Here is a 27,397-nt window from a genome sequence, read left to right as displayed (position 1 = left end):
CAACTTCTGTGTTGGGCCGCCCCTGGGAGGTTGTGCTGAATTTTTCCCATTAAGCAGTTTCCTAAGGAGAAACCACCTGATCAAGCATTCACTGCACCAATTTCTTCAGATTTTTAATTTCAAAACATTTCACTTGGCAGAGGCAGGCCGGGGAGCCCTGTCAGGGACCGCTGGTATTTGGCAGTGACAGTGGAAGCACAGGAAGGAATGGGGCTCCAGAGCAAGCCAGCACGCTTTAATCAGCTTCAAGTCCTGCAAGAGCCAAGATTTACAGGGGCCTCACCCCCCCAGGTAGAAGCAGAGTGACACATCCAGCTTTGCTGCGAGGTTTTATAGCGATGTTATCACTCAGAGCGCAGAGACATAAATGCAGAGGGACTGGAAGACGAGAACATAATGTTTTCACATGCTAAGCTTAATTTCAATATTGTTCTCAGCTCCTGGGGCTTCCTTATGAATGACTGTAAAACTCCATTGTTTTCGAAAATTAGTGGATCACAAGGAAAATTGCACATTTGATGAGTCTGGTGTAATGGGTTGGTGTTCCAGTGGCCTTGCCTCACACCAGGGCGCACTTCAGCTGGCCCTAGTTTCAGGGAAACAATTTGCAGAAAATGACAAAGGATGGAAGCAAACTTTTTTTTTTTTTTTTTTTTGCATTTGGCACAAACAAAATTTCACAAAGAGAAGAAGAAAAGAAGGACACTATGCCAAGAACATTCTAAGGAGCCATGCCTATAATTGAAGAGTAGCTGTAGGGAACCGCGAAGTTACGTGGCCAGTGTGCGCTAGATGGAATGGGCTGACACATACCGCTTTTGAACTTGACAGCCTTGCACAGATAATGTTTCCACCATTCCCTCCCCCAAACAATTTCAAACAATTTCTTGTTGTATTATATATTGAATCTACAGCTGTGCTATGTTGAGCGGCCATAAAACCATCCATTTGTGTAATCTCGGGGCAAAAAGCATCACAAAGGGAAGCGATGGAGCTGGGACCGTGATCCATCTTCATTTATGTGTTTAAAATGTTTCTCACTGTGATGGCCTGGTGAGGTGGATGTCTTCTCGTGAAAACCACAGAGAGCCAGCTGCCTCTTCCTACTCCAACAGACATCAGTAGAGATAATAACATTAAGGATTCATAATCCCACATAGAAGTACACAACATTATCCTAACTAAATTTTCTCCCTTCGCATCCCCAAGACTTATTAATACACAGGATAAAAAGCTATGGGAGCTCTCGCTTCCACAGTGTGTATGATGGATCTCATATTCCAGCTGTTCAGTTTGGAAGCTCTGTCCCAGATTCATCAAGTTCGAGCGGAAATAAACAGAACGTGGGGATCTGATTCTCACAGTCTTTCTGAGTTCTTGTCATTTTTCCTCTCTTCTGTGCCCAAAATAGTACCTGAATCACAAATGTTCTCAATTTTTTCCTTGTAATTTTATCTCAACTGAGTCTGTGTTTTGCCACCAGACTGTGATAAATGCTTCAAACATTTTAAATCCTTTCTGGGGAAGATACACTGATTTTAGCTACCACTGGCATGCAGTCTCCTTTGGTTGTTTCTTTTCCTTCACAAGACCTCTACATATTGTTGTTAGGACAGTGGTCCTCTCCCTGTCAACTCTCAACCCTCTCTTGACAACTTCTTCCTGGACTGTAACTGCTGTTTAACTGTGTTGGTGAATTGATGCTTTCAGCTTGCGGTATTGGAGAGGACTCTTTGAGCGTCCCTTGGACTGTAAGGAGATCAAACCAGTCACTTCTAGAGGAAATCAACCCTGAATACTCTTTGGAAGGATTGGTGCTGAAGCTCCAATACTTTGGTCACCTTGTGTGAAGAGTCACCTCATTAGGAAAGACCCTGATGCTGGGAAAGATTGATGGCAAAAGGGATGGAGGCAGCAGAGGAGGAGATGATTAGATAGCATCACCGATTCAATTGAGCAAACTCAGGAGATAGTGAAGGACAGGGGAACCTGGCAGGCTACAGTCTGTGAGATGACAGAGTTGGACTTGACTTAGTGGCTGAACGACAACATGTGTTGATGACTTTCAAACTTTTCTTGCTTCCCCAGACTTCTCCCCTGAGCTACAGATTTTGTATCCAACTATTTGACATCTGCATGAAGTGAAGTGAAGTAGTTCAGTCGTGTCCAACTCTTTGCAACCCCATGGACTGTAGCCTACCAGTCTCCTCCCTCCATGGGATTCTCCAGGCAAGAATACTAGAGTGGGTTGCCATTTCCTTCTCCAGGGGATCTTCCCAACCCAGGGATCAAACCCCGGTCTCCCACATTGCAGGCAGACACTTTAACCTCTGAGCCACCAGGGAAGCCCCTGGCATCTGCATAGGTACCTCTATTAGGCATCTCAAATGTAACATAGCTGGAATAGAACTACTGATTTCTAGCCCACCCTGCTCCTTCGAAAAGGAAGTTGCTTGGTCTTTGCCATCACCGCAGGAATTGCCACTGCACCATCTCCTAGTTGCTCGCTCTTAACACCCAGTTGTCAACTTTCATTCCACGTTCTTCACATTCTAAGCCCATCGAATTCATAAAAGCTACATCATAGAGATCTTTTTGAAGAGCTCATTCATTTACTACTTTTAGAATTTTCTCCCCTGTCACTCTGATTCTCTCCAAAGAGCCAGAAGAGATTCCTTAGGGACTTGTGGGAATACAGTACATTTTAGGTGACATGCTGGATGAGGGCAAATGGCCACTGGTTCTCCGTGGTGTTTCACCCCTTCCGGTCATTAAGGCTGTCTCCTTTATTGCCTGCTCACTGCTTGCCCAGCTCATAGCTCTCTACTTGATCAGAACCCAGCGGTGGTCCTCGGATAACTCAGTTAACTGTCCGCCTTTATTGATGTTGCTGGGATTCCTCTGTGTTTGGGTCATCACCTCCAGCCAAGCCCTGATCTTGCTGATACTGTGGAAGGGCCACAGTGGGTGCTTTTCAACTCAGGTGCCTTTCCAGCTTCTCCATTTATGGCAGGAGAACGTTCTAGATCTGTCCCCATACTTCCAGGAATAGGAAATCTTACTTCTACCATATACTTTGTACCCTACTTTTTAGTGCAATCTTAAATTTTGTAGGATAAGGGATATGGGATTTGAGATTCAATCAGCTACTTTAACCCACCTCCTCTCTGGACCAAAGATGAGAATACAAGATAGAGAACAATATATTTTAGAACCCGCCTCCGTTTCTTCTGATCCTACACCTCTCACTCCTGTCTACCAATTCCAAAGGAACAAGAAGCAGCAAGGTTCAGGCTAGGATAGAAAGAAAGTACTGTCTTTCTCCATAGCAGTTCTAACTTCAAAGCTGAGCTTTTTATGGATTGGCTTTAGGAGAGTGGAACCAACATATTCCTTGGAGAGGTTAAATTTCATGTGCTACTGCAACTGCATGACAGTGAATAGTTATAAGGTATTTGTACATATTATTTAGAATATAAATTTTAATATTATCAACATTAAGATATTGCCTTTAAAAATTCAGGGAGACAGTGTGAACTTCTGGGAATATACTCATTGAGCTCAGAGAAGAAATATTGCAATTAACTTTTTGTTTTATTGCTCAGAATATGAGTTATTACAATATTACATGTGCATTTGAGAAATTTCCTAGGTGGTGTGCCAAAAAGAACTTACATTTATGACAGTATGGTACCATTTATGAATTATGATATTCAGTTCAGTTCAGTTCAGTCGCTCAGTCGTGTCCGACTCTCCACGACCCCATGAATCACAGCACGCCAGGCCTCCCTGTCCATCACCAACTCCCGGAGTACACTCAAACTCATGTCCACAGAGTCGGTGATGCCATCCAGCCATCTCATTCTCCGTCGTCCCCTTCTCCTCCCGCCCCCAACCCTTCCCAGCATCAGAGACTTTTCCAGTGAGTCAACTCGTCGCATGAGGTGGCCAAAGTATTGCAGTTTCAGCTTTAGCATCAGTCCCTCCAATGAACATCCAGGATTGATCTCCTTTAGAATGGACTGGTTGGATCTCCTTGCAGTATAAGGGACTCTCAAGAGTCTTCTCCAACACCACAGTTCAAAAGCATCGATTCTTCGGCGATCAGCCTTCTTCACAGTCCAACTCTCACATCCATACATGACCACGGGAAAAACCATTGCCTTGACTAGACGGACCTTGGTTGGCAAAGTAATGTCTCTGCTTTTTAATATACTATCAAGGTTGGTCATAACTTTCCTTCCAAGGAGCAAGCGTCTTTTAATTTCATGGCTGCAATCAGCATCTGCAGTGATTTTGGAGCCCAAAAATACAAAGTCTGACACTGTTTCCACTGTTTTTCCATCTATTTCCCATGAAGTGATGGGACCAGATGCCATGATCTTTGTTTTCTGTTAATATTATCACTCAAGTTTTTTTGTTAGTGTTTGTGTACTCAAAGTGAGGTTGATCTTGTGCAAATAAAGCAGATTTCAATCAGATGTATTAGAAAATCTTGGGCACAATGATGTAGTGACTCAAGTAGAGATTACCGAAGTCTTCTTTTGGTTATTGTGAGCCAGTAAGACAGACTTTTTTAAAATAAATGAAATTATTCAGAGCTTATCCCTGAAAGCAATGACTGACCTGCATACAGTGATATCAACCAAGAGCTGTTTGCTAGGGGCCATGTCAGGGTAATGTGCTTGGTTTGCCCATGTGGTTATTATTGCCTTAATTCCAGTGTTATTTCTCCTCTGTATATAGTCAAGGTAAAGCCATATAATGATCTAGAGATAATACATGTTTGTAAAGTGTAATTCTCATTGCTCTTATACTAATTAGGATGAGAAATTAAATCAAAGTCACATCAATCTCTTAATTTTTCTCCATTATTTTACTTACAGTCTATCTATATTACTACATTGAAAGTGAGGTTATTTTTAATAAACAGCATATACTTGAATACATGTTCTGCATTTTTTTTCTGATTTGATAATCACTGGCTTTCAGTTGGTGTCTTTAGACCATTTAAATATAATTTCATTACTGATTTTGTTGGAGTTGGGGCCACCAATTTATTATTTTTCTCCTTGCCATAACTTTTAAAAAAGCATTTCATTTTCTATGTTCTTTTGGAATAATTGAATATTTCCTATATTCCATTTCAATCAACATTTTGGATTTTTTATCATACATTATTTTAGTGTTTATTCTAGGGATTATAAATGTATGTCCCTAAGTTTTCATAGTCTATTACAGCTAATATTTTACCATCTTAAGTGAAACAGAAGGCTTGCAAACATACAGGTCTCTGTGCTATCTACCATTTATATTAGTATCGCTATATTTATTATGTCTGCTTATATTGAAATGCACAAGACAATGTTATGCTTTTTTCTCATTTAAATAATCATACATATTTTATGGGGGGCTTTCCAGGTGGCACAGTGGTAAAGAATCAGCCTGTCAATGCAGGAGATGCAAGAGACACAGGTAAGATTTCCTGGGTCGAGAAGATCCCCTGCAGGAGGAAATGGCAACCAGCTCCAGTATTCTTGCCTAGAGAATCCTTTGAACAGAGGAGCCTGGCAGGCTACAGGCCATGGGGGTCACAAAGAGTCAGCCATGACTGAGCATACACACACATACACGTACAGATATTTTATAGAAATCTACAGCAGAGAAAAATCGTCTATTTTATTTACCAAGACATATAACATTTCTGTTCTTCTACCATCATTCCTAAGGGTTCTAGTTTTCTTCTGGTATCATTCCACTTCAGCCTGAAGAACTTCTTTCAGCCCAGAGAACTTCTTTCAGCCCATCTTCAGTAGCTTATCAGATGAATTTTCTTTCTTTACAAGAGGATATGTTATTTATCTTTCATTCTTAAAGGATATATTAATTGGATACAGAATTCTTACCTGACAGGTTTGTTTTCAACATTTTAAAGATATTCTTCGACTGCATCTGCCTTGTTTCTTAGTAACCCTCTGTGTGTAATGTGTCACTTTTCTCTGGCTCCTTTCAGGATTTATTTTTTTCAGCAACTTAATTGTGTTTCAGAGTGCAGTCTATTTTGAGCTTATCTTGGTTGAATTAGCTGAGCTTCTTGAATCTTAAATGAATGTAGCTTATCATATTGGGGAAGTTTTTAGCCATTACTTTAAATTTTTTCCAGCGCTGATCTCTCTTCTCCTGAGACTTTACATAGCACTATTTTGTCAGATAACCTGTACCCGACATAAAGTTTCTGATAGCCAGCTCCTATGTATCAAGAATTCAGATTCCTTCTTCCATTACTTAGTCATATGGCACATTCTCAAATTCTGTGATTTATCCTTTGCAAGGTTTCATCAAATATCTAACAGCTGCAAAGTTTCCTTGATAAACATTAAATATATACTTTTTAATTTTACAGATAAATACACATGATGAAGACATACAAGATTCCAATTTCTATAGTGACTTTTATGAAAGGAAGTTGACACATGTAATCTTAACCCATATGTGAATTTTAATATTTTCATCTCTAACATCAAATAAACCCTGAGGTTTTGGGGGGGTTGATTTTTTTAGCTACAGTCTGGTGGTCTGCCTGTGATAAACTTTACATGTGAGGAAAATATAAAATTTAATTTGCTGCTTGCAGACTAAATAATTCTTTTAAAGAGAAGCAAGTTTATTGATGTTGTAAGCAACATGATGCCTCTTGGGATGAGGGATGACCTGTCTAAAAGCACCTCCTGCTTCCCCTCTTCTCTTTCTTCATGTTCTTTTAATTAAGAGGCTTGCTGATTAAAGGTTCATTAGGAAGCACATTTCCTATTCTTGGTAAAATAAAGTTATTTTAAGAAATGTAACAGGCTCAAGATATCATATTAAATATGAGTGCCCCCTCGCTCATATTTCATCTTTCATATGAAAACTTTTCTGTGTCTTCAAATTGTGCCCTTACTATTAATATGATCCAACAGTACAGTAACTCTACTTTTCTGTTTTCTGGTATTTCGTGTTGTAGGACTTAATACTTGGATGACAGTTCTGTATCACTGAGCTTGTCATGGGATAATTCTGTTCCCAGAAAGATAAGAAGTGAGTTTCTCCCTGAATTTAGATTATTCATCCTGTCAGTCACTATAGCTTTGCAAACCACCTGGGTTTTGGGAGAAGGGGTGCTGGAATGTTTCTCTCAAGCCAGAAAATGAACTCAATAAAGATCCTAGTTTGCCACCACCAAGGATCCCTGGGAGACCGTTTTCAATCTTATTGGTTGTAAAGAGTTTCCTTTGTTCAGCAGCAAACTGGGAGTTAAAAAGCAAGGAAGTAGGAAGTTCCTAAAAATTTATAGGGGCTCTTTAGAGTAAAGGTGTGGTAGCTGTGTCTGTGAAGTGATATTTAATAGGGCAGGGTCTTCCCACTGAGTAAATTAGCAGGATCATAAACTGGGCTGTAAGCTTGAGAAATTTTCCATTTTCATTTGTTTCCCTGCTGGCTAAGTATTTAACAAATTCTTCTGTAAGTTGAGGATTACTATGTAGAAGTATCCAAGGAAAGGAAAGTTTATCCACACTTCTACTAGAGTTTGAAAGTGGGAGGAAGGTATTTGCATTTCAACTGGGTCACAGCAGTAACTCAGGTGAGAACCTTAAAAGGAGGTGACATCAGGGAGCACTGCTGGAATCATATGACTCATCCGGTATCCACACATGGAGACTACCTTTTCAGTGTTGATGCTTTAGAGGGCTTTTTCCTGTGATTTTCAAAAAGGAAACAAGTTCTCTCACAGCATTACTATCTGATGTGGTCCCCCCCGATGCTTCAAATCCTATGGAACGGATGACCCATTATCACATTAATAATTGCCCCAAATTGTTCCGTACTTTTTTAAAGGATGTCTACAGTTTCTGGCTATTCTAATAAAGCTATGTGTTCTTTGAAGTTAGGGATGTACCTTCAAGTTGGCTATTTTCTCACAAAGATTATAACTTACTGTGGTGAGTGATATACATATTCAACATTTGCAAAAGGTAGATGGTAGCCTAGACGTCAAAATCATCCTGGGGTTTCCCTGGTGGCTCAGTGGTAAAGAATTCACCTGCCAGTGCAGGAGACACGGTTTCGATCCCTGGTCTGGGAAGATCCCACATGCCAGGGAGCAGCTAAGCCCATGACCCACAACTACTGAGCCTGTGCTCTAGAGCCCGGGAGCCTCGGCTACTGAATCCCGCACATCCTGGAGCCCATGCTCCATAGCAAGAGGAGCCCGAGCACGACAAGTAGAGAAAAAAAGACCCAGCACAGCCACAAATGAATAAATGAACAATTAAGACTTGAAAAATAAAGTAAATCATCCTTAACGTCTAATTTAAAACATTAATACTTTTAATTGTATTCTATGCAACAAACTAACAACCTCTGTCCCCAATTCTTTTGTGAAAAAATAATGTTATGCATTATCATCAAATTCAAATAACTCTGAAGAGAAGAGAGAGAACATAGGTGCTAAAACCGAAAGATCCAAGTTTCATCCCAGGTTTTGCCTTTTACTGTGGGAGACTTGGGTTCGATCCCTGGGTTGGGAAGATTCCCTGGAGAAGGGAAAGGCTACCCACGCCAGTATTTTGGGCTGGAGAATGCCATGGACTGTATAGTCCACGGGGTCCCACAGAGTCCAACAGGACTGAGAAACTTTCACTTTCACTTTGCCTTTTACTAGACACTGTTCAAGTTTTGGAGCCTCTCTTAAGTCTCTGTATGATCATCGGATAGGAAAATAAAAGTTACAGCACTTCATTAAAATTATATGTGTGAAGGCGCTTTATTAAGTTATTTTCAGTGGCAGGGGAAGCAGTAGTGGAGGAGTGGCAGCACTGTGTTAATAAATACGCCAGGACCTAGAAAAGCACTTGTATAGAATTAGCTGAAGTTGTTTTTGTTTAATCGCTAAGTTGTGTCCAATTCCTTATGATCCCATGGACTGTAGCCCCTCAGGTTCTTCTGTCGATGGGATTTTCCAGGTATGAATACTGGACTGGGTTGCCATTTCCTTCCCCAGAGGATCTTCCTGACCCAGGGATCAAACCCACATCTCCTGTATTGGCAGCGGATTCTTTACCGCTGAGTCACCTGGGAAGCCCTTAGCTGGAGAAGACGTTCTTTAATTGGAGGATATAAAAGCATTCCAGGTTAAATACAAAGCTTTATAAAAAGAAGTAATACAATATGCCCTAGATGTATCTTATAAATGGTGATATTCACAGTCACATCCATTTATATCAAAGGACTTAAAGAAGATATCCTAGAGAGTCCACAATCACAAATTATAAAATCAAGTAATTTTCCTTCTTCCTTTAAGAGAATATTGCCATTCAATAAAAAAAAAAAAAATGTGATTTAGTGATAAATAAGCAAGAAAGCCTAAAGTGAAAGTGAAGTCGCTCAGTCGTGTCTGACTCTTAGTGACCCCATGGACTGTAGCCTACCAGACTCCTCCGCCCATGGAATTTTCCAGGCAAGAGTACTGGAGTGGGGTGCCATCGCCTTCTCCAAAGAAAGCCTAAACATAGACAGAAATTCTAAACTAAGTCTGAAAATGTTCTTTCTCCTTTTTGCACCAGTTCTTTTCAACCTACTATGTCAGGACTTCCTCAAAATTCAGTAATATACAGACTTACAACATTGTCATCTATGCTTGCAGTGGAGCGTCCATAAATTCAAATTGAATCTTGAAAGCTGCGCTAATTTCTTTCAAGTATGGTTTTCTACATAAAAAAGTTCACATGTGCTTTTCAAGACCGTGGCTTCCAAACATCCAAGCAATGGAAATCCTCAGTGTTCTCTTACTTAACCTGCACATTGCTTCAAACACTGTCGTTTATAAAGCAGTAATGAAAATAACAAGTCTATAAACCTGTGCTTAACAGCAGGGGTTTGGGGCTCCCGGGTCTTCAGTTCTGTACCTTATGCAGTGATTTATACTGAGTAGAGTTAAGGAGACATTTTAAAAGGGGAAAGAAGGAGGGAACACTCACTCAAAGGGGCCGAGTGTGTGCGTGAGAGAGAGGAGAGCAGTGAGAGACATGTGTTATGATGGTAAAGAAACAGCAGAAGAAATGAGAAGATTCAGGAGCGAGAAACTCAAAGACCTTTGGCCAGGAAATCACTGGTTGTGGCAAAACAAGTAAATAACCATGTGATGTCTGTAAATATTCTAAAAACCTTGAGCCATATGGGGTGATAGAAACCACTTAAGGGGTGACAGTTATGATATTTTATACACATATATACCCTGAATTTTCCTTGGAAGGACTGATGCTAAAGCTGAAGCTCCAATACTTGGACCACCTGATTCGAACAGTCAATTCACTGCAAAAGACCCTCATGCTGGGAAAGGTTGAAAGCAGAAGGAGGTGACAACAGAGGATGAGATGGTGGGATGGCCTCACTGACTCGATGGACATGAGCTTGAGCAGACTCTGGGAGATGGTAATGGACAGGGAAGCCTGGCATGCTGCAGTCCATGAGGCTGCAGAGTCAGACACAACTGAGCGACTGAACAACACATACGTGGGGGGAATTAGTGGTGTCTGCTGCTCAGAAGTGGGCTAAGGTGCATACATTGAATCTGCAAGCAATTTTTTTTAATCTTTTGGCCACAAGGTGTGGCATGGAGAATCTTGGTTCTCTGACCAGGAACCAAACCCTGCCCCCTGCAGTGGAAGCATGAAGTCTTTCACCATCAGAGAAGTCCTTCAGCAAGCAATTTTGACTTGGGTTACATGTTTTTGGTGGTATCTGAGGGTAAGAGACTAAAGGAGGTTATTGGGAAAGAAGTGGAAATACCACGATGTTAAAGGATCTTCTTCTATATTTAAAAGTAAAGGGGCTGAAAACAGATGCACTGGGTAATTTCACGCATTTTCACGGCTGTTTCTCCTTGGGCCTTGAAACCAACGCACTACATTTTTATGCTATACATTTTTCTTCACCAACCCAAGAGAGTCTTGAAAGAGAGGCCAAGAGAGAAAGGATCTACTGTCTACTACTTAGATTCTCAAGTCTGTTTTGTGAGATGTGTCACCATCCAATGTCTTACTTGTTGCGATGATGTACTTGTCCAGACAGTGAATCTGTTTGAATGACGGCAGTAAAGCCCAGTAATTGTTTGGATTGATTTTCTTGCTTCACACAGAATTGGCCATTCTTTTAGTATGAGGTCTCAGTCTTATCATTTTAGTTCTTTGTGAGTAAAATAACATATTTTAGTCTATTTTCTAAGACATTTTGTTTCAGGAAGATATCTTTATTATTGTCATTATCTACCTAAATATGTTGAGATGCATGAAGTATTAATATGACTTTGAAATCTTTATCCATTAAAATTACAGGATTCGGGTAAAAATATGTTTCTGAATTCTGGACTTTCAGTGGTCTTCTATGATCTGGAAAAGTCTTCATTCCCGAAGACTTCATTAAGATCTTCCAAGTATTCCTTTACTAGATCGTACCGGTAGAAGCAGGTCCTGTGCACAAGCAGTGTTTGCGGAATAGTACTACATTCCGAGTTGGCATAGAATAAAAAATAGAAAAACTCATTCCCTAACTCTTGACTCTTGATATCTTGGCAGATAAGCTGAGATTCTTGGGTTGAACATTTCATAGAGGTCCTCTTAGCATTTATCATTTCTAAATTACATATTGAGGCCAAAATGGTGTATAACCTGCTTATACATTATTTGCTAAAAATGTAAAAGTAAAGACAAAAATATTCTTATTCAGGAAGTTTTTGTCCCTTGCCTGAAACATTCTGTTACTTGCAAAGATCATGCCTGGTGAAATGCTCCAGATTTTAGCCCTGGATGTGACATTTATTATGATGGACAAGTCATCTCGCTGTCTCACTAATTTCCCTCACCTGTGAAATTGTCTGATCTTATGACCTCAGAGCTTCTCTAAGGAACAAACAAAATAATCCTGACAATGTGTTAAAGATCCTAATGTATGATGCTAACATGATATACTATCTTTCCTTTTAATATTTTCAGTGAAAATCTACCACTTGATTATATTTTCAAGGATATTTAAAGAACTCTTTGTTTGATCATAGAAGTAAAATCTTTGGGGTTAAAAATAATAACAAGCAAGCCAAGGAAAAGGTATATCCTTCTCTAGAGAACTTTTATTTTCTCATGATCATCTGTCCAAACTCTGACTTTTTAAACAATAGTCTCATCTAATATATTTGTAAAATGCTCTTACAACATAAGATGATTCTTCACCCAGAATCAAGGCAGGTATAAACATTCCCTTCCATTCTAATTACCTAACAGAAAAATTTGTTGTACTTCATTAATCACTGGGATGCAAGTATAAATTTAGCTGGGGCTGGGGAACACTTCATAAAAAACAACATAGAAGAATCACATAAAGAAACACTGAGTGTCTCTGTGTTTTTTAAACACATGAAAATCATATCTATTCCCCTTTTGATAGATCTATTAATAAAAAAACAATTTGAACAGACTACCATTTGTGAAGCCAATAAACTCATAATGATTAGGCTGAAGAAAAAATTTAAACACAAAAGCTTCTTCCACCGTGGTAGTGCATATTCAGAAATGACAATTTTGGCTGAGTCTGGAGTTTGGAAGACATAGTTAATAAAAAGTGCTTCAATCCAATTGTTTACCTAGTGCTATCATGTTTTTTTTAATATTACTCTTAAAAAATGTATTCGTGGCAATTTTCCTGAATATTGAAAATGGAGAATACTAGTGGTTGACAGGATCATTTCAAAGAAAGAGTAGCCGTTACCAACATATCATAGTTGACTAGTTACACAAGGCTTATGCATGAGGGTTTTGTGTTGTATCTTTGGTTTCTGCCCAACAATAAGAAAGTGGCTATGTACAGAATTTTTCAAAGAATGAAGACAGAAAGGAAGAAAGGAAAGGAGGGAATGAAGAAAAGAAAGAAGGAAGAGAGGAAGGAAGGAAGGATTAACGCTACCTAAACTGTATGGATGTGAGAGTTGGACTGTGAAGAAAGCTGAGCGCCGAAGAATTGATGCTTTTGAACTGTGGTGCTGGAGAAGACTCTTGAGAGTCCCTTGGACTGCAAGGAGATCCAACCAGTCCATCCTAAAGGAAATCAGTCCTGGGTGTTCATTGGAAGGACTGATGCTAAAGCTGAAACTCCAATACTTTGGCCACCTCATGCGACGAGTTGACTCAGTAGAAAAGACTCTGATGCTGGGAGGGATTGGGGGCGGGAGGAGACGGGGACGACACAGAATGAGATGGCTGGATGGCATCACCGACTCGATGGACATGAGTTTGAGTGAACTCCGGGAGTTGGTGATGGACAGGGAGGCCTGGCGTGCTGTGATTCATGGGGTCGCGGAGAGTCGGACACGACTGAGCGACTGAAGGGAACGGAAACTGTTAGGTGAGTTGTGTTGAGCCATGTAATTTCCATTTAGTGATAAAAACTAAGCTTTTCTCTAATATTGATTCATGCAGAGAAGAGGTGATTTACCTCCTCTGTGAATTCAGTACATAAAATAGACACGAATCTATTTGGTGTAGGGATCCCATATCTCTACAAGGCTTCTCCGTTAGCTCAGGAGTAAAAAATTAGCCTGCAATGCAGGAGACTCTACAGCTTCTATCCCTGGGTCAGGAAGATCCCTTGGAGGAGGAAATGGCAGCCCACTCCAGTATTTTTGCCTGGAAAATCCCATAGGTCGCAAATAGTCAGACACAACTGAGCATGCACGCACACATCCTTATCCCAAAACAAAACAACAAACTTGAGAAACGGTTGTGTTTATACGCTACTCTCCTGAACAGTTGAATGTCATATTTTATTTGTAGAGCTTACATGGGATATGAATTTTTCTTGGTGAAGAGTAGGCAAATGAATTACACTGTAAGCTACGTCAGGGTACACGATATGCAGCATGTCCTGCCAACAAGAATCAAAAATAATTAGCACTGCAAATGGGACAGGAACTCTGAAGGTTCACTTCTATTTATGCCAGCCCCTAGGTGACAGACTTCCCTTCAGTGAATTCTCAGCAGATTTCTTGATAGACACAAAGGATCTAGGAGAAACTGAGAAAAAAAGAAGACAAAAAGGGATGCAGCACTATTCCTGAACATGGGAAACCATCTTGAAGATGATCAACTACCTTAGTTTATGACAATGAAGCTTTCATGAGTTGTGGCAAATTTTTCAGTAAAGTACACTGTTCTTTCACTACTCTTCTTGGACTCGGGAAATAGTTTATCTGTTTAAGGATTGCAGAAAATAACAACTCCCTTCCAGGTGTGGTGATGAAGATGATATTAAGCTACTCACTTTGTCAGTCTCCACCATCATTTACACATAGTGAATATGTCTGTTACAAGACAAATTGTTCTACATTTCTCTCGGAAAAGAAAAAAAAAATCTTAACAAAATTTTGATGTTTGGAATGACCCTGAAGCTATAGAAAATAAAATGATTCTCAGAAAAGCACTGTTATCGTAACAGAACCAATTCTCTTTCCGCCCTGATGATCTGTAATGTCAATTCTCCTTACATGGTGGCATGGTATACAACAATAGACTATCATCAGCATTGTATGACGCTCAAAGTGAATGAAGTCGCTCAGTCATGTCTGACTCTTTGCGGCCCCATGGACTGTAGCCCACCAGACTCCTCCATCCATGGGATTTCCCAGGCAAGAGTACTGGAGTGGGTTGTCATTTCCTTCTCCAGGGGATCTTCCTGACCCAGGGATCAAACCCAGGTCTCCCACATTGCAGGCAGACGCTTTACTGTCTGAGCCACCAGGGAAGCCCAAGAGAAGATAAAAACTAATACTATTAATAACTTATTTTTTTGCATTTATAATTGAAACTTGGGGTCAAAATCCTCCAGGCTATGTTGCTCTAAAATTCCTTTAAAAAAAATCTTAGGGGGAAAGAAGAAAGACTGCTTGGATTTTCATATTACAAAAGAGAATATAGATTATGTGTACATATGGAGTTATTTCTAAATTCTGAGAACTCAAATATTCTATGCAGTAGTTTGATTTCTTAGAAGAGATAAGGGAGCAGCAGTAATATTTTGGGACCATGGAATCTACCTGAAAACTCATAGGAATTTATAGGGGAGGTGACTCCTGCTTATCAAGCCCTGGCATCCAGCCAAACAAGAAAAGAACCAGAGATGGCAAAAGTCTAGGGCTACAAATGTTAAGTGTATATCTGAGGAAAAGCAAATATTCAGGTACCGAGAGGGTTATAAAAGGCTGAACTCTCTAGAATCCACCCAGATCTTCCCTGTACACCTTAAGTACCTGGAACTTTGTTCCTTAAACTGGAATCCAAAATAGAAAAAAAAAAGCATATATATATTCTCAGCAATCTCAACTTCTATAAGATTTATTTTTAAATCAATGTTTCCATTTCCATGATAGTATTTGAGGTGATGAAAACATTCTGAAATTAGGTTTCTCTATAAACATGAGAGAGAACACTGATCTGGGCACTTTAAATGAGTGGACATAAGGGTATGTAAATTGCCTCTTAATAAAGATTTTAAAGTTATTTTACCCACTTTAAAGAGCAAACATATTTTAAAACAATGAAATAGGATTTTCATCACTTAACTCTACATTTATCATATTATACTCTGGTCTGCTGATCACTGTGAAGTTCTTAACTATATTTTAAGGGATGCGGAAGAATTCCCGTAAAAGGAGTTTTGGCTTATTCCTAGGGCAATATGGCATAAGATGGAAATTAAGGGATGAGAAGGACAGATTTTTTAAAGGGTCTACACATTAAAATGGGGCTTCCCTGGTGGCTCAGAGGATAAAGCATCTGCCTGCAATGCAGGAGACCTGGATTCGATTCCTGGGTTGGGAAGATCCCCTGGAGAAGGAAATGGCAGCCCATTCCAGTATTCTTGCCTGGAGAATCCCATGGACAGAGGAGCCTGGTGGGCTACAGTCCACGGGGTTGCAAAGAGTCAGACACGACTGAGCGGCTTCACTTTCACTTTTCACACATTAAAATAAATTATCAACAGGTACAATTTGGGTTGCATATTTAAAAATTCCTTTGGTAATATATGATACAAAGAAATAGTATGATGTGAAACAATGCACATGGGGCATGTCTCAGTGTCAGTGCTATTGATGAGATTGCGACTGTTTTCCCAAGCAGACTGTCCAGAGTTTAGAACCAATTCCCTCTTCATAAAGGGTAGTTTCCTTACTTAGATTCTCTTGTCTTTCAGACTTTGCAATATCTAAAACTATAAAAATTCCAAATTTATTTTTAAATCTGGAGATTTATTTAAAATTGCATCTTTTGTTTTAAAAAAATTATCTTTCATCCTAAAGAAAAAAAAAGCTTATTTTACACAATTTTATATGTGACTAGAGATAATTAGAAGAGGCCTGAAAAGGAATATCAGCAAATATGAAGGAAAAAAAAGAAAAAAAAATGGTTTGAAGGCAATCTAGAAGGATCCAACCTTCAGAAAAGACAGACTTTATTTGATAAATAATGAAATATTTGCCAAAAAAAACCAAAAGCACCCAGAAGTATACCTTTCATAGCAAGAAATTTAAAATAAGCAGGTTTCTAAAGCAAAGGGCTGAGTAATAGATCAACCTGGTGAAGGGTTGCAGAATGACAGTGAGAGCTTTTCCACTGGCTTGCCTGAGAAGAGGCCACGGGACCAGCCTGGAATGCAGGAACTACATGTTGATGGCGTGTGCGTCACTTGGAGCCCGCATTGCGACGCTGATGCTGCCAAAAATACAGCAGGAACAGTCACAGCAGCTTAGCTGTGTTTTAGAATCTAATCAAGGCACAGAGCACAACCGCGGCTGCTGGCAGTGACAATGGAAACCACACTGCATTCCTAATTGGAAAGGAGGCAATGTGGACACGGAGAAACCACCGAGCGAATCGCATCAGGAGAAACCAAAGCGTCACCGGGTTCTGCCACCAAAGGAAGCACCGTGCGTGTTTCATCAAGCCTGGAAAGATATCCCTCAGAATGGACCGAGAGACACGCTGTAAACACGGGCCTGCTGTTCTCACAGCGCTGATGCTGTCTGGCATCTTCTTTCCTCTCTGTCTGAAGATAGATCATAAGGCCACGATGAAGCAGACAGGTCGTCATGGCCGAAACCCCTGTTTATGAGTATAACCTGAATTGCTGGTTTTGTTCCTTGAATATTCTTTCTGCAAAATGGATGTTCCTGAATGGGATGAGATGGTGGCTTGTAAAGGAGTTTAAATTGGGCTTCTTCCTTACAAAGAGAAACTTTATAGGTCTTTTATTTTTCTTTGCTTAGTTGTGAAAATAATCATGAAAACTAATAGGAAGTTTATAAAAACACAAAGATCAGTGAAAGATATCACCCCTTGGACAATTTTTTGTATGCCTTTGTAATTTGTGACTTCGCTTTACAGTCTTTCATGGGTCATGTTTCTCCAGTTCGTACTGAATTACTGGGAATGGTGGTTTCGGAATGGACATAGGAAGAGAGATACTAAAACAATGAGTCTATTTTTTGCCTGTTTATCCAGTTGTAGTGCTCCCTATTGCCTGTATCTGCTCAAGTCTTTTCGGTGCTCCAGAATATCATAACATTTTATCCCCTGTTTGCATCACCCTTTCTTTCGGTGATCAATTTGTCCTTGGACTACTCTCCATCTTAATCCCTATCGCAAACGTCTTCAACAGTATGAGGTCTCAATGCCCCTTTCAAATGCGACAATACTCTTTGTTCGAGGTACCACAATACTATCTAGCAAATAGCTCTATTATTCCACTATCTTACTGTATCATTATTACATTTACACTTTATTTATCTTCCTTACTGGACCGCAAGGGAAGAGGTACCGTTTCATCTTACTTCCACTTGCTCCTAAGAAAAGTGCATACCCCCTAAAAAGATAATCAATGAAAAAGTGGTGAGTCAGTGAACGGATGGATGTAATTACTTCCTCGCTCTGAGTCTCAGTTTTCTCACCTGTAAAATGAGAGCAATGACAACCCCGTATGTTTGCTTCGAGAATTAAATGAACCAGCTTATAAATTGCTTGACATTAGGGACTGACTCACAGGAATAGCTGTTTATTTGCTCCTTTCATTCTTAAGAAAATATTACTTAGATTCTAAGAATTATTTTTTAAATTTTCTGTGATCTACCAAAATGCAAGTGTTCACAGTCAAACAATGATTTGTCTGAACAAGTAGCAATGCTGTGCTGACATTTTTGCAATACTAATTTATCTGAGCCTTGTGACTGTTAAAATCCAGAGAACACCCTATAAAAACAAAATAACTAACAGGAACAAGTAGGAATAGCAAAGACTGTATTTTGATGGAGTTGCATTTTATTAATAGTTTCACTAAAGCCTGTACTAATGCAAATAATATTGGAAAACTTGTTTCTTAAAAAACACTAAAATGTGGAAAAGTGTTTGATTTTCATTTTCCTGGTAAAAAACATTATACTTATGAAGATAAAAGAAAATGACATTGTTTAGCACTTTACATGAAATTCAATTTCCCACCACATAATTATTAAAAAGATAAGTAGCTCCTGCATTATTAATAAGAATAAATAATAATATGGCAATTAAATAATGATCACTAATGACTTCTTCATTAATATGTTAGCAGTTGGCTGTTTTATCATGAGAAATTAGAGTAAGATAGTTGGAAAATTCAGTAAGTTAGAAAACAGAAAGCTGTGTATTGTGTCTCAGTTTAATGACAAATATATCAGATTCGTAAGGGTTGAGAAAGAAGAAATTTGCATACTGAGTACAGAAGTAGTTCAGAGCTAATAGGTGCTTTAACTCTCTCATGTCTCTTTGAGTTGAAGCTTGTTTACTCTTAGAAAGACTTGATTTCCTGTGTCTGAGGAAAATAAGCTTATAAAAAAGATGAAAAGGCTGCTATATAGCACTCTAGTAAAGGGAGGCTAACAAATTAAGTGTTAATGAATCAAAAACATATGGATTACACTTCAAATAGAAATGATTTTAGAATCAAGGGGGAAAGTACTTAGCAAATGTAAATAAGTCTGTCGATCTTAAAGCACAAACATTTGAGGAATCTTCAGAAAGCTCTCATTACTGCTTTCTTTTGTCTTTATCAATCATGTTCATTTTATGGAAGAGATCAATCTCTCCATGCTCAAACGACCTTGCAAAAGTTTAACAGTATATTTATTGGGTCAGTTAGAAACAAACATCCCAGAAGTTCAGAGATAAAAAAAGATCAAGGGAGAAATGTCTATCAATTAACCAAACCACCATACCAACCCAGGGCACTTTTCCTCTGCCTCTTGCTTACTATGATTTAAAAAACAAAGCCAAAGAGAAATATCAGTTGTCATAACATTTTCAAAATCATATTCATGTGTATATAGATATGTACACATATATATGCGATTTATATACATATATGTCAAACTGTAGCTAAGGTCTATATTTTCAAATTAAATCAATATTAATCTTTTTATTGCAGAAGAATTGGAATTTATATGATGTGGGTAGTTCTAATTATAGTCCACATTTATATTAAAACTTTTAGAAGATAACTGTCTTCATGCTTCTTTGAAACTTGGAATTTGCTCAACGCAAAAAGAAAATACCCTTGGAGTTCAGAATAGATATTTTATTACTGAGCAGAAACCTGTTGATTTAAGACAATTTAGGCATACTTGTAAGCTGTATTCACTCAAGTCCCTAAGAGACATTTTAACAGAAAGAAAGAAAAAAAAAAAGGAATGCTTTTCTGAATGCAGCATGCTTTGGGCACCCAGTACACTGACTCCCCATCAAAGTCCAGCTCATTCACTCTTCTCATTGCTATGTCTCTTTCACTAAGGATTCTATTCTGGAGCCTAAGATGCTTATTTTTCAGTTGTGGATACTTAATTCGGTGCCTGGCACTTAGTGCAGGCACCAAAAAAGCCTTTCAGATGGTTGGAAGTGGGGGCTCCCATGGGTACCGAAGTCTGCTAAGATCTCAGTTGGGGACCAGAATGTCACATGTAAATGATTTCAGAGCCCACCTTTTTATTCTCCTGCTTTCAGGAGTGAAATGCTCTTCAGCTCCCATCGAGTTAGGCCCACTTCCCACCTCCTAGACTCAAAGAAGCCTGTTTGTGCTTGGAACCAACAAGATTCAAGGCTTCTTTGTTTGTTAGTCACTACTCTGTCACCCACCATTTTGGATTCAGTTTGATTCCTGGTTTCCACTTTCACTTGCCATCCTTAATTTCATATTTGGCTAGCTTCAATACCACTTGTTACTTACCCTCACCTGCTTTCAAGTTCCCACCAAGCTTGTAAAATGCTCAAAGACTGGGACTTTTCCCTTAGGTACAGGTCAGGACGATGAACGTGTGATGACACAAAAACACAATCCATAAGTGACTATGGAATTGAATCAGACAGAGGATGTCATGGATCATTCAGACCTCTCACGAATAAGCAACTCTTACTGTTGGAAAATGGAAGCACGAATTAGAGTGCGTTAAACTATTTATTTTCCAAGAGGCAGAAGTATTTGTTAGAGCTCTAAAATAAGCAGTTATATAAAAGTCAGTGCAAAGGCAACTCAAAGTCTCAACCAAATGAGTTACTTCTTTTTACTAAAACTTCAATGGCTTTAAATATACAGTCTATTGTGCACTTTCCTTGTTTCCAATCTACCTCTCCAGGTTGATCTCTCTCCTTTTCTGTCCTTCTGATCTTTGTTCCACCCAAAACAAACTGCTTTCAGTTTTCAGACTTGCTTGGTATTTTCTATCACTATGCCTCAACTCACTGTCTCCTTTTTCTAAGAGATAATTGGGTTGGAAATATTCAATTCACGGGCTCATTGTTTAATTGCAAGGACTGATTCTGAATACAGACTTTTGCATGGAAAAATCAAGTGCCTTCACCTCAAATCCCCATCAACGTGCTTCCAATTTTTCTGTGTACTTCCACTTTGCAATTTATGACCCGGGTCAAAGTTTTGCCCCCACTCCCCGGCCTCATTCCCCAAGCAGAACTGAGTAATACCTCCAGGAAAACATGGCAGTCACACCATGCATGACACAATACTCGCAATTTCCTGTATCGACAGCCATTCTTAGTTTCACCTCCCTGTATACATAACTCATCAGTAACTGTAAGTTCAGCTTCTCTTAATCATCTTTAATTATAAATTGTATAGAATCTATAATAATTATAATTTATTTATGATTATAAATATAAATTATAGTTAAATTCATATTAAATTTAAAATGTTATAATTATTAATTAAATCATTATAAATGTGATTTATTAAAATCATTAGATATTTATATTATAAATAATGTAATAAATTTATAATAATTTATATATTTTATATTATATGCAAATATATAGATAAATTATATTATAAATAAATTGTTTATAATAAACAAATAAATTATAAAATAAATAAAATTATTAAATTTATTAAATTTATGAAATTATTGATTTTATTAAAAATTATGAAATTATTAATTTTAGTAAAAATTATAAAATGTATAGACCTTCAGAATAGAATTTCATCAAGAAGGAACTAAACAACTCAGTTGTGGTCCCTACACAAAAGTAATGGATAAACAGCAACCCTTCCACAAAGATAAGGAACACGGTTCTTATCCTATGTGTTTCTAAGTGTGTGTGATTCCCTGTATGTATGCAATCATTATAAGAATTGGGCAGCTTCTTCTCAATGTATCTTACATATTTCCACTGTATGTGTGTGCTTAATTGCTCAGTCGTGTCCGAGTCTTGCGACCCTAAGGACTATAGGAAACCAGGCTCCTCTGATCATAGGATTCTCCAGGCAAAAATATGGGAGTGGATTGCCATTTCCTTTTCCAGGGGATCTTCCTAACCCAGAGATCCAACTCGCCTTTCCGCAGGCAGCTTCTTGACCTGGTGAGCCATTTCCATTGTATAGGCAACCATTAATGAAAACTATTCTAACAGACAACAAGAATATTCATCTTCATTAACTGCATATGGTAGTTCCCAGATAATGCAGCACTCAAGAAGCAGACACTTCGGCTGTCGTGCTCTCCAGTCTCGCTGTTTGATCGGGTCCATCTCTCTATGTACATACACTCTGTCGTCCCACAGTGCACAGCCGGCCTAACTCTCCGTCTCTGCCTGGCCTCCTGCTACTTTCAACAACTTCAACAGCCCCTTTTAAAGTGGTAGTTTCCCTAATAAAATAATTACAATGTAAATTAGTCTTCAACAAATAGTAAGGCACACTTTGGAATTAAATTCCCAAGTATGGAAGTTCTGCCTCTCAATATGGTTCAAACTACTATATAAGTTGAACCATAGCCATTCAATCTATGTACCTAGAAATATCATTTCTTCTGTTGCTAATGAAGGTCCTACGGCACAAATTTATTAAAGGTATACGTTTGCATGGGATAATAATTGGGTCGATAATATTAAATTCATAGGCTCATTATTTAATTGCAAGGGCAGATTATGAATACAGCTTCTAAAATGTATTTTAATGAAAAACACTACATCCTGACCTAATCATATCAACCTTATGCTATCTAATTAAGGATGCAAAAAATCATTAGAGTTGCAAAATATTAGTTCCAGCTCCATCAGGCTGGGAGCTGCCCCTTCATGAATATATATTTTTTACTCCATGATAAATAGTTAATGAGGTAAAAATGACAAAATTTGCATGTAGGCAAATTAGTTTAATAGAATGATGTCTTTTCTGACTACTGAAAGTGACCTTTTCCTTCTCAAAAAAAAAAAAAGGCTAAAATACTTTGAAATTATCATCTGGCTGTCTTTGCACAAATGACAAATTATATGTATGAACAACATAAAAATTATAAAATGCAATAATCCTAAATTCTCATCATACTTTAAATGTGTTCTCTGCTTTTGCATTTATCAATTTAATAAAAGGAAATTAACCATATTATAAAGTGTCCGTTTATGTGGCAATTTTTAATACAGAGCATAAAAATGAGAAGCACGTGCTTAATAGCTAACATGATGGCAAAGACTCTAGATCAAATTTTTAAAGCACAAGAATTTTAGACTACTTACATGAAATACTTTTATATTAAAATGTCCATTCCACTCTTAATTTAGCATTTTAGACTACAGATGATTGCTCTCAATTAAACTGGTATAACATCTTGAAATTAGTATATCAATTATTCAACAGAGCTACCTTGCTTCTCTATTGAAATAAACTGAGCAAGCAAACATAACACAGTTTAAGAACAATAATACACAAAGATTAGTCATAAGGAAGAGGAAGGCTTCATGGTACAAATACCAGGTCAGGAAGAGATGAGATAAATAAAATATATATGTCTGTCCATTCAACTTTGTGAATGCTTCTGTGTACTTAGCAAATGTAACCCCCCGCCCCAGAAAATAACAGGTGCTCTACAGATTTTCAAACGATTTGCATAAACATCTCTATGAGTCTCATCACTGATGGATACTGAGTCTATGTCATGAAAGGTACAGCAGCAATTTATCTTGATGTATTAACTTCTCTTAATGGCCCAACAGAATCTAAGCCAAAATAGTTTACTTAAGACACAAATTTCTTTGATTAAATTGTTTACTGTTGTTCCATGTAATCAAATTGTCTCTTCTCTGGTCCATTTGAATGTGCATGCAGTCAGCATGATGGACTCAAACCTCCAGTTCTACTCTTGTCCATCATGTGTCAGCTAAGACATTTAACAAAGAAGGGAATGAATATTAATTTTAAAGAATTAAAGAATTTTTCCATCTCCTTGAATTTCCCTTCCGGTACCTAAACATTTACTTCCCCTCCCCCACTCCCCTCTTCTTTTCCTTCTTTTTCTTCTTCTCCTCTTTGCCAATGTCTCCCTCTTTAATTCTCTTTCTCTTTTTTAACTAAAATGAAAATAATAAGTAATAAAATAACTTTCTGTTTTCCTCTGAAGTCTCTTGTTCAACTCAAATCATTTTGATCCTCAATGTTGGATGGCTTCCAAATTCCTAAACTTCCATATTATGAAACTGAATGATGAAATAAAATGAACTCTACCTACCCCAGACACTTTGAAATTATACTGGAGAAAAAGTACACTTCATTTAATTTTTTGGATCTTTTCAGCCACTTTGGCCTTTTAAAAAGCACACTGTTAGCCAAGGATTTAAAGAAGAAACCAAAATGAATATATGGTAAAGTAAAAATGAATATATGGTAAAGTCAAGGACAGTGGTCTCAAAATGTCTGCTGTAATGTGAAACTAATTATTAAATTAACAGAATTAAAGACATATGGAGTATATTATTACTAAACCCATGTGGAATTATTTTTTAAAGCAATGTTTAGGTTTCTATCAAGTAGAGAACAGAATGGGGTAATTTTATATTTATTATATGGGGAGACTAACTATGTTTAATAATTCAGTGGTTCATGCACACTTTCTTTCATGTATTGAACAAATAGACAATAAAAATGTACTATATTCTGCAGAATTTGTTAGAGATTGAGGACACAGGTTGGAGAAAATATCACTTTACTACACAAGAAGAGTTTAGTCTATAGAGAAAGAGGGACACATGGAAAGTTAATTCTTAGATGTTGGAAGGGTCAAGTAAAACAGGCAATTTTAGCCAAAAGGAGTTGGTCCTTCCTGGCAGGCTCCACAAACAAAACACTTAAACTGAGTCCATGAGAATAATTAGTTTGCCAAGTGGTACTTGAGTAGTTGTACGCCAGGCTGGATGAAGCACAAGCTAGAATCAAGATTGCCGGGAGAAATATCAATAACCTCAGATATGCAGATGACACCACCCTTATGGCAGAAAGTGAAGAGGAACTCAAAAGCCTCTTGATGAAAGTGAAAGAGGAGAGTGGAAAAGTTGACTTAAAACTCAACATTCAAAAAATTAAGATCATGACATCTGGTCCCATCATCATTCAGTCACTCAGATGTGCCCGACTCTTTGCAGCCTCACGGACTGCAGCAGGCCAGGCTTCCCCGTCCATCACCAACTCCCAGAGCTTCCTCAAACTCATGTTCATTCAGTTGGTGATGCCATCCAACCATCTCATCCTCTGTCGTCGCCTTCTCCTCCCACCTTCAATCTTTCCCAGCATCAGGGTCTTTTCCAGTGAGTCAGGTCTTCATATCAGGTGGCCAAAGCAATGGAGTTTCAGCTTCAGCATCAGTCCTTTCAATGAATATTCACAACTGATTTCCTTTAGGATGGACTGGTTTGATTTCCTTGCAGTCCAAGGGACTCTCAGGAGTCTTCTCCAGCACCACAGTTCAAAAGCATCAGTTCTTCAGCACTCAGCTTTCTTTATAGTCCAACTCTCACTTCCATACATGACTACTGGAAAAACCATAGCTTTGACTAGATGGACCTTTGTTGGAAAAATAACGTCTCTGCTTTTTAGTATGCAGTCTAGGTTGCTCATAGCTTTTCTTCCAAGGGGCAAGGCATCTTTTAATATCATGGCTGCAGTCACCATTTGCAGTGATTTTGGAGCCCAAGAAAATAAATTCTGACACTGTTTCCATTGTTTCCCTATCCATTTGCCATGAAGTGATGGGACCAGATGCCATGATCTTAGTTTTTTGAATGCTGAGTTTTAAACCAACTTTTTCACTCTCCTCTTTCACTTTCATCAAGAGGCTCTCTAGTTCTTCTTCACTATCTGCCATAAGGGTGGTGTCATCTGCGTATCTGAGGTTATTGATATTTCTTCCGTCAATCTTGATTCCAGCTTGTGCTTCATCCAGCCTGGCATTTCACATGATGTACTCTGCGTATAAGTTAAATAAGCAGTCCCATCACATCATGGCAAATAGATAAGGAAACAGTGAAAACAGTGACAGATTTTATTTTCTTGGGCTCCAAAATCACTGCAGATGGTGACTGCAGCCATTAAATTAAAAGACACTTGCTCCTCAGAAGAAAAGCTATGACCAACCTAGACAACATATTAAAAAGCAGAGACATTACTTTGCCAACAAAGGTCTGTCTAGTCAAAGCTATTATTTTTCCAGTAGTCATGTATGGATGTGAGAGTTGGACTATAAAGAAAGCTGAGCACAGAAGAATTGATGCTTTTGAACTGTGGTGCTGGAGAAGACTCTTGAGAGTTCCTTGGACTGCAAGGAGATCCAGCCAGTCAATCCTAAGGGAAATCAGTCCTGGATATTCATTGGAAGGACTGATGCTGAAGCTGAAGCTCCAATACTTCAACCACCTGATGTGAAGAACTGACTCACTGGATAAGACCTGAAGTGCAGAGCCCTAGGAGACACTGACATTAACCAGAAGAGGGTGGTGGAGCCAATGAAAACACAAGGAGATTAGTACTAAAAGAAGGAAGTTAGAGAACTGGCAGAAATAATATTCCCCGCCTCTTGTTCACTCAAAGTCACATGAAAGCTGATGATCATGTCGTGTGGAAACACATTCTTTTATATCCTTCACAATCCTTGTGTCATTTTGCCCAATATATATACAGCAGTTGTGAACAAATATTTTTATAAGAAAATTAGAGTGCTGGACAATATGAACCACACGGTTGTGTCTCCTCAATTCAACTAATAAAAAAAATCATCAATACACAATTGAATGGCAGGATTTGTACAGTGCTGGCAATCATATACAATAGTCATTGGTTTTGAGAACAATGAGAGAAAACTTAGCAGCTTGATGATATGCTAAGAGAATGAGTGTCTTTTGAGCAATGAAAATGCAAATCCACTTCAAGCCAACTCACCTTCCTTCTCTCACCATTGAGTCCTCTCCACTGCTCAGATCTTTTTACGATATAGCTTAGCTCCTGATTGGAAATCTCCAAATCATATGGTATAAAAAACTTGTTTTCTTCACTGTGGATGCGTTGAAATGTGTCTAATATCCAAGAGTCATTGTTCAATCTAAAAAAAAAAAAAAATTTACTGCTTTTTTCCCAAAATAATTGTTTGCTTTTTTCCCAAAAATGCTAAATAATTTTTCTTTTATAAATGTCTATGTATTTAATTCAATAGTCCCTTTTCTTTTTCATAAATTATTTTATTGTGATTTAATAATTTCCTCTGATAAATATCATAATCCAACAACAATTGGGGATTTTTATAGTTATCTCTTAGAAGCCTAAGATGTCTGATTCTAAGTTATAGACTATTGAAAAATGAGAAATATTTAGCCACTAATTTGTATATGAGTGTCCAAATTAGTTCAAATGTAAGGGATGTGTCAAAGGAAATTTACGCTTGGATTTACTTTTTCTCAGCAAGTTGGTTTTAGAGCTGTGTCACCAGCTCAATTAGCACAGAGGTTTTGCTTTACCATATGAA

The 27,397-nt window shown here is 38.3% G+C and overlaps 1 protein-coding gene and 1 long non-coding RNA gene across 2 annotated transcripts in view; one reads left to right on the top strand and one right to left on the bottom strand.

The window, feature by feature from the left end:
* LOC129543464 (uncharacterized) overlaps positions 1 to 5,621 on the top strand; it is a 31,949-nt gene extending 26,328 nt beyond the window's left edge. Inside the window, exon 3 of the long non-coding RNA XR_008683291.2 lies at positions 5,422 to 5,621. This is a non-coding gene — a long non-coding RNA (uncharacterized LOC129543464). The remainder of the gene's footprint in view (positions 1 to 5,421) is intronic.
* LOC129543293 (uncharacterized) overlaps positions 1 to 27,397 on the bottom strand; it is a gene marked incomplete at its 5' end in the record, with an annotated part of 139,519 nt that overhangs the window by 54,327 nt on the left and 57,795 nt on the right. The window contains one exon of the mRNA XM_088831269.1: positions 26,818 to 26,977. Coding sequence (XP_088687395.1) covers positions 26,818 to 26,977 — 160 coding nt within the window. The remainder of the gene's footprint in view (positions 1 to 26,817; positions 26,978 to 27,397) is intronic.

This window comes from Moschus berezovskii, chromosome 23 (genome assembly GCF_049115385.1).
Source record: "Moschus berezovskii isolate FMDL1 chromosome 23, NW_MosBer_1.0, whole genome shotgun sequence".
In the NCBI taxonomy this organism is placed as follows: Eukaryota; Metazoa; Chordata; class Mammalia; order Artiodactyla; family Moschidae; genus Moschus; species Moschus berezovskii.
The sequence above is the reverse complement of the archived record's forward strand: the minus strand, read 5'-3'. Positions and strand labels throughout refer to the sequence as shown.